The sequence below is a fragment of the Ambystoma mexicanum genome, chromosome 6q, assembly GCF_040938575.1.
Source record: "Ambystoma mexicanum isolate Mex_15411 chromosome 6q, UKY_AmexF1_1, whole genome shotgun sequence".
In the NCBI taxonomy this organism is placed as follows: domain Eukaryota; kingdom Metazoa; phylum Chordata; class Amphibia; order Caudata; family Ambystomatidae; genus Ambystoma; species Ambystoma mexicanum.
The window spans coordinates 487,769,226-487,786,012 of record NC_090937.1 but is presented as its reverse complement, the minus strand read 5'-3'; the positions used below and the strand labels follow the sequence as shown (position 1 = coordinate 487,786,012).

The 16,787-nt window shown below is 42.2% G+C and overlaps 1 protein-coding gene across 5 annotated transcripts in view; it reads right to left on the bottom strand.

The window, feature by feature from the left end:
* The window catches only part of CENPE (centromere protein E), a 2,471,681-nt gene that overhangs the window by 198,518 nt on the left and 2,256,376 nt on the right, over positions 1-16,787 (bottom strand). For all 5 annotated transcript variants that reach the window (XM_069630970.1, XM_069630968.1, XM_069630972.1 and 2 more), the window contains 2 exons: positions 14,568-14,680; positions 13,898-13,995 (listed from right to left, as the gene is read on the bottom strand). In XM_069630970.1, coding sequence (XP_069487071.1) covers positions 13,898-13,995; positions 14,568-14,680 — 211 coding nt within the window. The remainder of the gene's footprint in view (positions 1-13,897; positions 13,996-14,567; positions 14,681-16,787) is intronic.

The following is a 16,787-nucleotide window of genomic DNA, read 5'->3' as shown; positions in this document are numbered from 1 at the left end:
GCAAAATATCTTTCATGTTGACAGATCTCTGTGACCACTGGGATCTGAGAGCCAACTGAAGGGATCTCATCCTCAGTCAGATGCCATGAGGCCCCGCAACCGTAGAAAATCCAGGGCCGGAAATGTTGGGGATATTAGAGTTCTTAGATCATCTGCTGCATGCTCTGTCCTCAGAGGATGGCAGGAGCCTTCCCCCAGGATGAGTTCAGGACTACACTGAAAAACTCTTCTTGAAGTTTAGGTAGAAGCCCAGTCTGTGCAGTAAGTGGCACACATGTTCTATGTTGTCTCAGATAAGAAGAACAATTTCCCAAAAACAAGCTACCTGTTGGTGTCACACACTTGGACTCAAGGTCTAGACGAGGATTTGGCACATTTCGAACACGGTCTTGTGTTGGAACAAATATCACAAGATATACACAGAAGCTAGTATTTTGACTAATAATATATATGGTTTTATTTAACTACATAAAACATTGAGCCCAATGGGTCCAATTATTAAAAGAACAAAAGGAACGGCAGAGATAAATCACAATCCTGTTGGACAGAAAGAAAAATTCATGTAAAGATGATGGTGTGAGTCAACTTACTTCATTCTAATCATATATCGAACCTCTTTTATTTTTAAAGGTGATGTTAGTAATTGTATAAGTGACTTTACAACAAAGACATTTACATAATGAAACTATTGTAAAGGCCCTAGTTGGTACAGTGTGTGGGCATGAGCCCATCTATAAACAGTGTCGACAGGATGGTTCTGTTTCCAGCCTTATAAGCAAAAAAACAGTCTTTTCAACTTTCACAAATGACTGCTGTCCATTCGATGAATGTAGGACCAAATAAGACTTTCATCAGGACACGTTAGGGCGGTGTTTGTAACCCAAACATCAAAATCTTCACAATGGGTTTAGGATGTCAGCTGATGTATCTCTAAAGACAGACAAACAAATAGATTAAAAACTAGCTGTGTTCAAAATGGCATTCGTGAACATGCCTCATCAACATTTCTATGACCTGCCCTGTCTTGTATTGATCAGTGTGCGCCAAAAAAGATCTCCGTGGTTTCTCACGTATGTCTATGTCAGAAATAATTAAATGACATATTTTTTGTTGCCTTATTACTGATTTCAGAGCAACTAAATGTACAAGTACATTTCCTATTTTTGCATTATTCAGCTCGTGTTAGTCATTTCATTTATGCAAAACGGTATTTTTTTCTTGGTACCTTATGATGAAGCTGAGGTTAGACGTTTTTCAATGGATATTTCGAGGTATTAGAGTCTCTCGTACGTTTCTACAGAAGCGGAATGTGTCAGTAAATGACCTTCAATGGCTGAAATGAGGAAAATAGAAAAAAGTGCATATAATGCACATCAAATGTGTTGTCAATACCTCATAGGAAGTCACATGCATTATGGGGAAGGTGTATGTAAATACTCCTACCTTCCGTGAGTAGTGGAACTGCTGCCGTCAGCAAAATATTAGTCTGAAGACAACGGGCATGCTGCGGTGGTGTTGTAAACCGTTTCAGCGCCGTTGAAAAAATGTCGACGTTCTGCAAAACAACGAGGCACAAGGGAAGCTGTAGAGTGAGGGATTTCTAGTGCGCTTTTCGGGTGTGTCGAAACGCTACATCGAAGAAACCTACTTTTGCGTGTTGAGCGAGACTGCTTGTTCTCTGCCCGGACGATCGCGTTCCTTGTAGGATGCGTCTAGATGGTCATGTGATCGCCTTGACGCCTTTTCAAAAATTCACGCACTCGCGACGGCGTGATGACATACTATTATGGTAGTGGCCAAGTAGAGTTGGAATACACATCGGCCATCTTGGAGTGGCTGCCTGGGAGTTATCTAGATGATATACATTGGGTGGCATATGTGTAGAATGTACGCAGCTATTTCGAAGGCAGCAGGGACTAAATGACAAGTTACTGTGTATGTCTAAAGCAATTCGTTTATATCTCTATAGAATGAGCTACTATAGAAGATGTTATCAAGGACCATATATTCGCACTGATTCTGATGGTGTAAAATACACTGTTGTGGCCATATCGCTGAGGTGTATCTTGTATGCAAACTCAAAGCATTAAGTAATTGAGGCTGTTGACTGTTGCATACGGTCACAAAAGATGGAAAAACCATTGCTCTAAGGTTTAGCATGGATCCTGAAAAAAGGATGGAGAAGTGAATGGAAAATTCTTTTTATTAACACAGTGTTATTTGTGTATAAACAGGTTCCATTCAATATACAGATTTAGTCCACTTTTGACCGAATCTTGTTTGTGGATCCATTTTTGTTCTAGTTTGCGTAAATTAAGGTCCCTATCTCCCCCTCGGGGGTGTGGATCGAGAGTTTGCAAGACAAACCAAGTCAAATCGTTGAAAGAGTGTTTCATTTTGCTGTAATGATCTACTAATGATTTGTCTTTGATGTTGTTTTTAATACATGAGCGATGTTCCCCTATTCTCGTTCTGATAGTGCGTTTGGATTTTCCAATATACATAAGGTTACATGGACAAATAATGCAGTAAATTACCCATTTGGTTGCACAGTTGGAAAAAGATTTTAAAGTCCACGTACCAGTTTTTACCTCAATGCTTTTGACATTCTTAGTGAAATTGCACATTAGGCATTTTCCACATTTAAAATGGCCTACAACTGGCAAACTCTCGATCCACACCCCCGAGGGGGAGATAGGGACCTTAATTTACGCAAACTAGAACAAAAATGGATCCACAAACAAGATTCGGTCAAAAGTGGACTAAATCTGTATATTGAATGGAACCTGTTTATACACAAATAACACCGTGTTAATAAAAAGAATTTTCCATTCACTTCTCCATCCTTTTTTCAGGATCCATGCTAAACCTTAGAGCAATGGTTTTACCATCTTTTTTGACCGTATGCAACAGTCAGCCTCAATTACTTAATGCTTTGAGTTTGCATATAAGATACACCTCAGCAATATGGCCACAACAGTGTATTTTACACCATCAGAATCAGTGCGAATATATGGTCCTTGATAACATCTTCTATAGTAGCTCATTCTATAGAGATATAAACGAATTGCTTTAGACATACACAGTAACTTGTCATTTAGTCCCTAGCTGCGTACATTCTACACATATGCCACCCAATGTATATCATCTAGATAACTCCCAGGCAGCCACTCCAAGATGGCCGATGTGTATTCCAACTCTACTTGGCCACTACCATAATAGTATGTCATCACGCCGCCGCGAGGGCGTGAATTTTTGAAAAGGCGTCAAGGCGATCACATGACCATCTAGACGCATCCTACACGGAACGCGATCGTCCGGGCAGAGAACAAGCAGTCTCGCTCAACACGCAAAAGTAGGTTTCTTCGATGTAGCGTTTCGACACACCCGAAAAGCGCACTAGAAATCCCTCACACTACAGCTTCCCTTGTGCCTCATTGTTTTGCAGAACGTCAACATTTTTTCAACGGCGCTGAAACGGATTACAACACCACCGCAGCATGCCCGTTGTCTTCGGACTAATATTTTGCTGACGCCAGCAGTTCCACTACTCACGGAAGGTAGGAGTGTTTACATACACCTCCCCCATACTGCATGTGACTTCCTATGAGGTATTGACAACACATTTGATGTGCATTATATGCACTTCTTTCTATTTTCCTCATTTCAGCCATTGAAGGTAATTTACTGACACATTCCGCTTCTGTAGAAACGTACGAGGGACTCTAATACCTCGAAATATCCATTGAAAAACGTCTAACCTCAGCTTCATCATAAGGTACCAAGAAAAAAATAATACCGTTTTGCATAAATGAAATGACTAACACGAGCTGAATAATGCAAAAATAGGAAATGTACTTGTACATTTAGTTGCTCTGAAATCAGTAATAAGACAACAAAAAATATGTCATTTAATTATTTCTGACATAGACATACGTGAGAAACCACGCAGATCTTTTTTGGCGCACACTGATCAATACAAGACAGGGCAGGTCATAGAAATGTTGATGAGGCATGTTCACGAATGCCATTTTGAACACAGCTAGTTTTTAATCTATTTGTTTGTCTGTCTTTAGAGATACATCATCTGACATCCTAAACCCATTTTGAAGATTTTGATGTTTGGGTTACAAACACCGCCCTAACGTGTCCTGATGAAAGTCTTATTTGGTCCTACATTCATCGAATGGACAACAGTCATTTGTGAAAGTTGAAAAGACTGTTTTTTTGCTTATAAGGCTGGAAACAGAACCATCCTGTCGACACTGTTTATAGATGGGCTCATGCCCACACACTGTACCAACTAGGGCCTTTACAATAGTTTCATTATGTAAATGTCAATTACTAACATCACCTTTAAAAATAAAAGAGGTTTGATATATGATTAGAATGAAGTAAGTTGACTCACACAATCATCTTTACATTAATTTTTCTTTCTGTCCAACAGGATTGTGATTTATCTCTGCCGTTCCTTGTGTTCTTTTAATAATTGGACCCATTGGGCTCAATGTTTTATGTAGTTAAATAAAACCATATATATTATTAGTCAAAATACTAGCTTCTGTGTATATCTTGTGATATTTGTTCCAACACAAGACCGTGTTCGAAATGTGCCAAATCCTCGTCTAGACCTTGAGTCCAAGTGTGTGACACCAACAGGTAGCTTGTTTTTGGGAAATTGTTCTTCTTATCATGTTCTGACCACATCCCACAAGTCCCTATCAAAAAAGTGGTCCCCCGTAGCTCAACAGATACACCCTATGTTGTCTCAGGCCTGTCTTTACGAGCGTCCCCGATTAGCCAGTCGTCCAAGTAAGGGAAGAAATTAATTCCCTCCCTTCTGAGACTGGCGGCCACCACCGACAACAACTTGGGCGTGGTAAACTGATTTGGAACAAATATCTTCTGAGCGTGAATTTCAATAGACTTTCTTTCAAGGCCGTCCTCATTATGGATTGACATGAGCCGCAGTTAGCCAATTCATGATCGGCGCGCAGGCATCAGAAGCAAATTCGGTGAGGAACAATAATTAACATTTTCATTCGCAATCCTAACAATGCTTGAAGCCATAGGGTTTTGGCGTCGGCAAATATGTTAGTTTTGCTGCTGACGCAGAATATATGTAATATGAGGAATCCCTGGGAGGACACAATTCATTAGAAACCAGCAGAGACTGTTGTTGCAACTGTGCTGCAAAAGGGGGAGGGATTGAGAGGGTTTTTGAAGCCTCTCATCTGGATCCTTGGGAAAAGGCAGGCATCAATTGGTGCAGTGTGTCAGGTGAGCATTGCAGCCCATGGAGGGGGGGAGACACAGAGACCAACCAGCTCCAAAACATAAGCGGCCGAGGAAGAGTATTGTTTTTTCGAGATGAGGTCACAGGGGGAGTGAAATTCCAGATGGATAAGTGGAGAGTTAGTGGCAGATTTGTGAGAGTGGTGCCAGTTCCGTGTAGTATATACTGTAGAAAGTGAGGAGAGGGGTGTATAGAAGGTGAGAGAGAAAAAGAAAGATGGCAGTAGTGAGTGAGAGAGGAAGTGTTGGGAGAGGGTAAGGCTAGTAGTGAGAAGTGGAGGAGTGTGTGTGTGTAGGAGAGAATGTGGTAGGGGGGAGAATAGTGAGAGTGAGTGCAGTGGAAGGGTGAGCAGGGAACCTTATCCCTGAGTTTGGGGAACAAGAGGGAAGATGTGTAGTGAGGGGAGAGTAGTAGTAGTGTGCAGAGTAGTAGTAGAGCAAGGAGAGGAAGATGATAGCTGTGCAGAGTGGGAAATTAGTTGTAGTGTGAAGAGAGGAGTAGGAGTACAGAGGAGGGGAGTAGGAGGAATTAGTAAGATCAGGGAGAAGGTAGTAACACTGGAGGGTGAAGGTTGGTGGTAGACTGTAGACTGAGGGAAAGAAATGGAGAGACAGAAGAAAAAGAGATGTACGAAGAAGAAGGTAGGTGGAGTTGGACAGAGGGGAGTAGTAGGGGGGTTGAGTCTCCAACATACACCACCCCTAAGAACAATCATTATTATTGAGGGCCAGTTATGAAAGCCGAACAATTTGTGGGATCACTTAAGACAAAGTGACCTAACTCTGTGCACACTATTGGGCATGATACCATGCAAAACAAATTTTCTAGATACAGTTTTGTGCCTGTAATATTTTTTCTTTTAATCATTCAAAATAAAAAATATTTGTGTACTTGTTGTCGATATCTCTGTCCAACTTTGTAAATATTCCACAATACAAATAATTCAACAGTTTGGCATTATATTTCATGCAAAATAATTCATTCAAATTAAATACAGTTATTCCAACAATCAAAAAATGTATGGATTATAACAGCTTTTTGAAATAGCATCACATGTTTTGTCCGTTCAATAGTTCATTTTGTATTGGTTTATGGGAATTTTAAGTCCAAGTTATTCCCAGATGGTAAATAGACTGGTCTTTGGATGGTCTCTTTCTTCTCTAGTGCACAACGCGTTTCGGGTTCTTTATGCCCTTCATCAGGTGCGACCAAGTGCTATATTTCAATATGTTGTCTCTGAAAATGAAACATATATTTAGAAATTCTGTCCTTAATGCTCTCATGTGGTTTTTAACTGCGGAAATTATTTTTAAAAGTAATTTCTTGTTATTTTTATATATTGACCATTGTACCTGTAATCCTGTGGATTTCTCCCGTCTTCGCCTCATCTAATACATGCCAGTTTGGCTTCAAAGTTTTAGCCTCATCAATTCTGTTGTACACAATGGAAGGTTTGCTCAATCTGTTGAAAAACGAGCAGACATCCGTTTTTCAAGCGTGCTCGAATTTTTCTGGTGGTCGGTTTTGTGCTGGGAACAGTCGCTGGAAAGAAAGCTGTGCCCCAGTGTCAAAACCATAATTCAACATCTTTAACTGTTTCTTCCGTGTTTGGCATTAGATTGCCTCACCTGTGTCAAGCGACCGGCGTGGGCAACAATCTCCTGGTACGATAAGCGTGCACGCTCAATGTTTCGTATTCCGCAATCCCTCCAGCCGCTCGGTTTCTTCTCTTCCATCGCACGATGTATACGACACGGCCTCTCCCTGTCGTTCAGTTCAAGGTGTTCGTGTTGCATTACCGTTACTCAGCGGGCCCATTGTTTCAGTTTGTTGGGGCTTCGTATGTGTAGTCCTTGTTTCTTTCAATTGTGTTACTAGGTGGATGGTGTTACGCTCACCTGGCTCCCACAGAGGTGTCAATCTGAACTGGACAGCTGCGGTCTCCACCAATGTGACGCGTAGGGCCGAGATGATGGACTGGACTGGCCCACCTAGCTTCGTTTGCTTGGCCCATAGGAATATCCTTCTGATGGTTTGAAAAGATGAGCTCTCCATCCTGCATTGAGCGCAGGGGCGCGATGATAACCAGTTGCTTCACTGGCCCGAAGGAAATGGTGAGTTCCAGAACAATATCCGATTCCTTGCAGTTTGCAGCTTGACCCCAGCGAAGAGTTCCTCGTGGTAGCTAACGAAGTTCCGGTAAGGATTTGTCTTATCCTACACAGTTCAATAAAATAAGGCCAGAATGTCACCTGTTGCTTGCTCCCTTATTCAGGTGTGGAGAGAAAATATGAAGTTCGGGGAATAATGCCTCCGGCGGTAAAATTAGGTAAGTCTATTGTGGTGAGAAGAGTTCCCCTTGTTTGTCTCACCTTGTTGTCCTTTTGTTCCCCTTAGGGGCCGGGGTACGGCGAGTATGCAATGGAGACTGCGCCGACCCGTGAAGAGGAATAGCACCCCCGGCGGTAATCAGGTAAGTCTATGGGGGTAGTTACTATTCCCTCTGTTTATTCCCTTGGCTCACCTTTGCTGTTCTTGTGTTCCCCTTAGGTGCTGGAGTGCGGCGGGAACTTGCAGAAGGATGCGGTGGATCGTGAGGATGCTGCCAAGGCCGGTGAGTTCAGCGAGGCAGTGCGCGTAAAATACTTCTTTCTTCCAGCTCGAAGGCACGGTGGTTCCGGAATTCAGGTAAGGATCGAAGGTTTTGCTCTTATTCTAACCTTTTCTCCTTCTGTTCCTCCTTTTTTCTAGGAGCTGCGGACTCGAGGCGGGCGTGGCAGAAGACTGGATGGAGGCTTGCAGACACGGTGAGCGTTACGCTGCTGGATGCAGAATAACGCGAAGCGTGTGCTGCTCTTCGGGCGTGGTTTAAATAGCCTCCAAAGTTGTCAGAGCCTTCAGTCTTCTTCTCCTGGCGCAGAGGCAGCACAAACGCCTCCCTTCCCGTTAGGTCTTGGGGCCTGGAGATTACACCATCGCAGGCTTCCGCGACCCTTCGGGAAAAGAGGGTTAGGGTCCGTGGAGTGGATAGGTTGAGGGTTTTAGGATCACCGGAAAGAGGTAGAGGAAGGAGTTGTGGATAGGAATGGGGGAATTAGGGTAACATGCTCCTTGGCTCCTGCTTCCTTTCGGTGGAGTTGTAACCTGTCACTCCAATGCTCTTTACAACATCTAGTAAACTCTCAATACGGGAGCCTTTGTGCTGGAGCTCCAACCAGTTTGGCCTACTACTTCTGCAGAGCCTGTGAGGATGCCAATGTTGTTCACAAACACCTACAAAACATTTCTCAGATTATTGCATGCAAGATTCCCACATTACTGCATGTAGAAATAAGCGTTCCCCACATTGCTTCATGTGAGGTGCAGTTCTGCTATACGTGACTCACTAGGCTCACTCTGTCATTAAATGCAACAAGAAACATAAACATGAACTTAGCTTTGTTTTCAGGTGATATGCGGCGACTGCCGTCTTTTCTGTCTACGCACCGTTCCGCGGAGTCGTCTTCCACTAGAAACAAACAAGGAATGTCAGAACGGATGCGTGCGCTAGTTCTACCCTTAAAGGGTTAATTGTTCTGAGATTGAGCGGCCCGTGTCTTTCGTTTTCCCCACATGGGTCTTTAGGAGTCTGGACCATGCAATGCCCCCCAAGATGCATGCGGTAGTTATGCAAGCACTACCCATGCAGGATTAATAGTTTGTGCCCCAAGAGTTAGTTTCGTTTTGCACGCGACTTGGTTTTCGTGGTTTTCTTGTTAGTTTAGGAAAAAATCCCTTCCATGCAATTAGCCGCTGCGCGTAGGACCATGCGCTACTTATCTCAATTGTGACGCGAGGCCCGGGGTATGTTTTCAGGCGGGCTGGTGCCCCGCTGATGCTTGCCGACCAGAGCTCTTCAGATACACGTCAGCTCAGGTTGCCGGTCAGGATTGCGAGCGGCGCTCGTGGGGCACGGCTCGCGTGGGCGCGGTTCCCATGTGTCCTGCCGCCGGGGTTGCTGGGAAACGTAGTTTCTTGGCTGTTCTCCACCCTGGCCTCGCGACCTGCTAAAGGGGTGGAGAACACGTCTTGAGAAGCCTGTTGGGCGCCGAAGAGGCCCCCTCCTCCCTCCACAACCCAACATAGGGGCCCTTTTCCCTGACACCACCCCAACACTTGCCGGGGTCCTGACAAAAGTAGTCCCAGGTGAGTATTCCTCCCTAGCCCCACCCGAGTAAAAAATAGTCCCTAGGTAAAATAGTCCCTTCCAAGCCTCATTTGGCTTGGAGCTCTGCAGCATGGTCTGCATCAGTTAAGCTTGCAGCATGGTCTGCATCAGGTAAGTTCTACTCTATGAGCCTGGCACCTATGGCGCCAGGACTGACTCTCCATATGAGCCTGGCGCCATGGGTGCCAGGACCGCACCGAAACAGCCCCTAGCAGGGGTTTTTGGGCTTGCTCAAAATAACTTGAGGCCTGCTTCCGGGGTTGCTGGACCTGGTCTGGTTCCCCGGGGTAGGCATCATGACAGATGGCACTAGGTGAATCCGTGGGCGCCATCTTTTCATGGCTTAGCTGGTTAAGGTCATCCTTTTACATTACGCTCTTTATTACTTACAATCTCACGGATGCTCCAGCAATTTTAAGATATCCATATTGCGCAATATTATAGTCGTGCTAGTTGTTGTATTTGATATTTACTTGCTCATCATCAATTTCAACATGTTTTAGTTTGTTCCGAAAATCAAGCGCACAAAAAACTTTCTAACTAATCTCCATCCTTCGATGCCAATTATATACACTTTGCCGACAATTCACAAAAATCTGACCTAACCGCCAGGAAGACCAATTATTGCTGCGAACAACAGTCTACTTGAACCTCTGGCACAATATATAGACCGGGCAATCCAACCTTCAGTTCATAAGTTTAAGACCTATATTAAAGACACAAATGATTTTCTGAACAAACTAAAACATGTTGAAATTGCTGATGAGCAAGACATCCTCTTCACGATGGATGTCGTAAGTCTTTACACCAACATTACCCACGAGGGTGGGCTGGAAGCCATGGAGTGGCTACAGTTGAAACCAGATACTGATTGCAAAGCAGATAAATTGTTCATCCTAAAACTATTGAAAATTGTGTTACAGAACAATTTCTTCATGTTTGAGGACAAGTACTATATACAAACATCGGTAACATCTATGGGGGCCGCAAAGGCCCCAAGCTATGTCAACACATATATGGCGTACTTCGAGGAAAGCCATATTTTCAATGAAGGGAGATGGACGAATAAATTTAAGTGTATGTTCCGCTTTATAGATGATATATTCAGAATTTGGAATGCCTCGAATGATGAATTAGGGACATTCTTTTAGCATCTCAACAGAATGGCACCAAGGATAAAACTCACAACCAAAACAAGCAAGGAAGCCATTGAATTTAATTTTTTGATGTGCAAATATACAAGAAAGATGGCGAATTGCAAACGACAATATTCACAAAATTAACAGACAGGAACAGCATATTACACACAAACAGCTTTCATCCACACAGAACAATAGAAAGCATACCCTTCAGTCAATTTTTAAGATACAGATGCATTATTTCGGAAGAAGAGGAATACATCAGAAAGACAGAAGAACTGAAAAGTAAATTTGAGAAAAGAGGTTATCAGCCATCCACCATCAGAATGGGTGCTGAAAAAGCAAGTAGAATCAGCAGAGAAGAAGCATTGCAATTTAAAGAAAAAGGGGAACAGGAGAAATTAGTATATGTCACCACTTTCTCCCAACAAAGTCCCAAAATCGAAAAAATCATCAAAAAGAATTGTCTACACTAACCCTAGATCCAATGATGAAAAGACTTTTCCCAGAACACCCACTTTTCGCATATAACAAGAGCAAATCAATGAGAGAACATCTCAAAGCAGATTTCTCAGCGGAAAGACAAAACCAAGATGCACACAAAGGAACAACTCCATGTCACAATTTTAACAATTTGATCCAGGGCAACACCATTACTCATCCATACAAAGGTTACAAGATAAACCTACATCGCTCCTCTACCTGTGATTGAAAAATGTAATATATGGCATAAGATGCCCATGTGGAATATATTACGTAGGGATGACATCGAGGAAGGTAAAAACAAGATGGTCGGAACATAAGTCAAACATCAGGACAGGAGCCATCAAATCACCAGTCACCCAACATTTTAAGAAAGAAAGACACAATATCTCACAGATAAGATTCATTATTTTGGAACAGATAAAAACATCAAGAAGAGGAGGAAACTTAAATAAAATGCTCTTACAAAGAGAAACCTATTGGATAGAGAAATTGAACTCCATGCAACCGAATGGGATGAATGCAGATTGGAATTTAAGTTGCTTTTTTTAAAAGTGCACATTTACCACCAGATCAAGAAGACACGCCCTATGGCTTATTCGCAACAGCAGTAAAACAAGGGAACTATATGGAGGGCAGCAATTTAAGATCCAAGATTCCGATCCTGCTAGCCCCAAGGATTATTGGCTGGCAATGAAGAATAAAACTAAGGAATACATCCGCCTGAAGGTATGCAATGTAAATATCAAATACAACAGCTAGCACGACTATACTATTGCGCAATATGGATATCTTAAAATTACTGGAGCATCCGTGAGATTGTAAGTAATAAAGAGCGTAATGTAAAAGGATCACCTTAACCAGCTAAGCTACGAAAAGATGGAGCCAACGGATTCACCTAGGGCTATCCACCTAGTAACACAATTGAAAGAAACAAGGGACTACACATACGAAGCCCCAACAAACTAAAACAATGGGTCTGCTGAGTAACGGTAATGCAACACGAACACCTTGAACTGAACGACAGGGAGAGGCCGTGTTGTATACATCGTGCGGTGGAAGAGAAGAAATCGAGCGGCTGGAGGGATTACGGAATACGAAGCATCGAGCGCGTACGCTTATTGTACCAGGAGATTGTTGCCTACGCCAGTCGCTTGACACAGGTGAGGCAATCTAATGCCAAACACGGAAGAAACAGTTAAAGATGTTCAATTATGGTTTTGTGACTGGGGCACAGCGCTACTTTACAGCGACTGTTCCCAGCACAAAACCGACCACCATAGAAATTCAAACTCGCTTGAAAAACGGATGTCTGCTCGTTTTTCAACAGATTGAGCAAACCTTCCATCGTGTACAACAGAATTGATGAGGCTTAATCTTTGAAGCCAAACTGAGGCGAAGACGGGAGAAATCCACAGGATTACAGGTACAATGGTCAATATATAAAAATAACAAGAAACTACTTTTAAAAATAATTTCCGCAGTTAAAAACCACATGAGAACATTAAGGACAGAATTTCTAAATAGAAATATATGTTTAATTTTCAGAGACAACATATTGAAATATAGCACTTGGTAGCACCTGATGAAGGGCATAAAGAGCCCGAAACACGTCATGCACTAGAGAAAAAAAGAGACCATCCAAAGACCAGTCTATTTACCATCTGGGAATACCTTGGACTTAAAATTCCCATAAACCAATACAAAATGAACTATTGAACGGACAAAACATGTGATGCTATTTCAAAAAGCTGTTATAATCCATACATTTTTTGATTGTTGAAATAACTATTTAATTTGCATGAATTATTTTGCATGAAATATAATGCCGAACTGTTGAATTATTTGTATTTTGGAATATTTACAAAGTTGGACAGAGATCTCGACAACAAGTACACGAATATTTTTTATTTTGAATGATTACAAGAAAAAATATTACAGGCACAAAACTGCATCTAGAAAATTTGTTTTGCATGGTATCATGCCCAATAGTGTGCACGGAGTTAGGTCACTTTGTCTTACGTGATCCAACAAATTGTTCTGTTTATTACGGATTCTGTAGCCCAGAATCATACTCTGTATAGCACCCAAGTTAAGTTACAATTACATGAAACACCATCTGAAAATGTGTAAAGTTTCTTATGAGTAAGGAGTGCTCCTCAACACCCAATTTATCGCAGTTATGAAAGCCCCAATGGAGATCCGCTAGCTGACATTTAGGGAAGATCCCTTTAGACAAACCCAGAAATTAAACAGTAGGGGTTAGCACTAACAGAGTTTATGGATGTCTGGGTTAGGAAGGGCGGTCCCACAGGAGACTAGAGAGAGTGGGATGGGCTCAGCACCACGTCCCCAACCTCCTGTTTTTATCTTAGTGCGGTTCAATGAAGAACCAGTTTGTTTCGATTAACTACCTGACAATTCTTCACTTAAAGCTCTGTTTGAGATTCATCAAACGGTTAAAAACCTTGATAACCTCTGCAAAGTTTATGTGCTATTAAGGCCAAATGTGACATAACCCTCACCTGCCAAAACAGTGAAAACAAACTATTCAAATGCAGGTTAGGGTTTCAAATGACAAATGTGAAGTCAGCGCCCTGATTTTACATAAGGGTCATAGTTTCAAATGTTGTCTGTCTATTGACAAAATGAAATATTCAAAATAATGTAGAGTTCCTAAAACACTTAAATAACAGAAGTTACAGAAGGCCAGAAAGTCACAACATGCTATAACAACTGCAGCATTACAATGTGAATGGTATATTGACTTACCAGTTGCATCTTGATCTTGCCGTGCCTTCCTCAGTTCTTCTTTTAATTTCCGTAATTGTTCACCCTTATCTTCCAAAGAAGATTTTAAAAAAGCAATTCTGTTTTGGGAAAGACCACCAAAGTCAGGAAAGGGCATTTTGGCAGGATGTTATCAAAATAACAACTGTTTATTTCCCTTCGTGGAATGGCAAATAAAGCTCAAATGTTCCCTACAAGAGTAACATTTACCAAATGTAGGAATTCAAGCACAAAAAAAGGGACAAAAAAGGCGTTGTCTGTACAACAGTAAGAATAAAGATACTCTCCAACTACATTTTCCACATTGGGTTTCAGCATTACAGATGAAAGGAACGTTGTATTTTCAATACCTCCTATTGTTTTAAAATACCCCTTTGCTATTGGTTGGGACTGCATGGAATTTTCACGACACGAGTTACATGGAAAGTATTGCATGCAGTAAATCCAAATTTACCCTATGTAGCATATTCTATGTACACATTGCTGTCCAATATACCATGTGATTGCAACTTCTTATTAGATAAACAAGTTGTATTTAAAATATGGCTTTACCATTACTACCACACTCATATGGAAGCCTAGAGTCTCTTTGGTAACATTTTGGGATGGCATCATAAAATGCATTAAAAAAAAATAAGATATAACAACTTACTCTTTGTCTGTATACTTTGACAGTTTAGTTTTTTCCATACTTATTTTCACCAACTGATTGTTAAGCTGATCAATTTCTTCCATGTATGGTTTGGAACCAGTCTCCAACTGTGCCTAAAGTTACAGGAGAATATAGAAGAAGTCAACATACCAAAAAGTACATGCACACCCTGAACTTAATTTACAAGCACTGTTAGGATAATGTTTTACACCAAGTCCTTTGACTGAAATCACCTAAAATAGTATCTAAAATAGGTATCAAAGTAGATACTTAAGCAAAGCAAATTGTTTGAAAGAGCTCTCCATGGTGCCCACAATTTCTAGATCTTCTTAAATATACGTATGCATCAGACTATACTAAAATGATGTTACTACTTGAAATGGCTCGAAATCTCCCTCCTTGGGTCCTATGTTCTCTGTACTTGCAGTGTATTCCTGCTCAGTCAAACAACAGAGAGGAGAAATTGTGGAAAGCATAATTAAAAAGTAGTAGGCAAGCAGGTACACAGGACCCCTTGTGCCTTGACCCTTCACTTAACTTGCTCACAAACTACACTGAGTTCAGCAAACATAATTTATGAAGAGCCTTACCAAGAACAGTTTCAACTGCTGGCCTTGTTTCTACAAACACTTCTCAAAAACCACAGTCTATCATGAATTGCATTATAGGTCTATAATATGAATCGCTCTGAACTTCAAGCCAGGCCCCGTCAGCCTGAAGCCACACATGAAACATTCCTGTTAGCGTTTACAGGGATACATTTCACAAAGTGCATTCCAACTATGGACTTTGCCAGCATTCTCCTCTCAAGCACAATTGGAAATCTACACAACATTGCTGAAACGGGTCAAAGTGTATTATGGGGTTAATATATTCACTACAAATCTGAAAACTTGGAGTTTAGAAAACACATTTATGTTGTTCTATGCGGCATGCACGTGAGAAGCTGTTGCCTAATTCTGATTATATTGTTTTTCTAAACAAATATTCTTGCTATTGGGACAAATCACAGGATTTAGTCATTTCGCCCCAGAGGGAAGCCTTTCCTTGTGAAGCTAGGGGGGCGAGCCTGCTACGCAATAATCAACCTAGGGGTGGCAGCATGTGGGATCTTGCAGGGAGAGACTCCCTTTTGGGGGACAAAGACTCCCATTGCGCAGAGGAACTCATTAGAGCCCTCTCTTTTGGAATAGCATGAACCTCAGAACTTTCGAGACTCCATCAAACCAAGCCACTGTTTGTTATTGGGACATAAGAACCAAGATCCAAACTGAACAACAATATAGTAAAACTACTGTGAAGAAGAACGAGAAGAATGCGGAGCGAGTAATGTTGATTACTCAATGGTTGGGAACCTACACTACTGTGACGAAGAAGAATGAACAAATAATGAAGTGCTCAACTAAAAGAGAAAATAGACTAATCCTCTGCTGGTGAGGTCTAGCCAACCTATCATAAAAAGGGAAGATGGACTAATGTCCAAGATAAGGGAAACCCGGGAGTTTCAAATCAGCAGAGTCAGGAGTGTCGAGGAAGACGCAGAGATCCTCCGTCGGGAGGAAGCCAAGTGGTGCTGTGGACAAAAAGTACAGAGGAGGCCGAAGGCAGAATAGAGAAGGAAAAGAAAACCCCAGGAGAGAGAACCGGCGGTGGCATGACCCCGTCAGAGAAAAGTCTGAAACAACACAGACTGCTAGAGCACTGGTGCTGCAGAGAAGAAACAGAAGGAGTGGAAGCGAGAACTGAAGCTGCCCTGACTACAAGAGAAGTTCCTATCCTAACATGCAAGCAGGCCGGTGATGCCAACCCATAGGAAGCTAGATAACAGGGATGGCGGGATACCCAGGAGGGAGCACGGGAATAAAGAGTACCATCAACCTACTTGTCCCAGTGAGTGGCCTGAAACTAAGAAGAGTGAGAAACACTCGAGGACATAGCTTGCTCGTCCTAGTGAAAGGTCCGAAAGTAAGAAGTGTGAAAAAACAGACTGGGACATAGCATACACGTCCTAGTGAGTGACTGGAAATTAAGAAGATGTCATGATCACTGCTTACAAGGAGCTAGGACCAGCCCAATGTCCTTGGAAGCAGGCCCCTAACCTTCATCCTAGGCACCAGCCGGTCCCCACTGGGACCTTTTGGACCTTGTCCTGGCGCACCAGGCTCATCAAAGTCACTGGTCCCGGCACTGGAAGCGCCGGGCTCATAATTTGTATGAAGA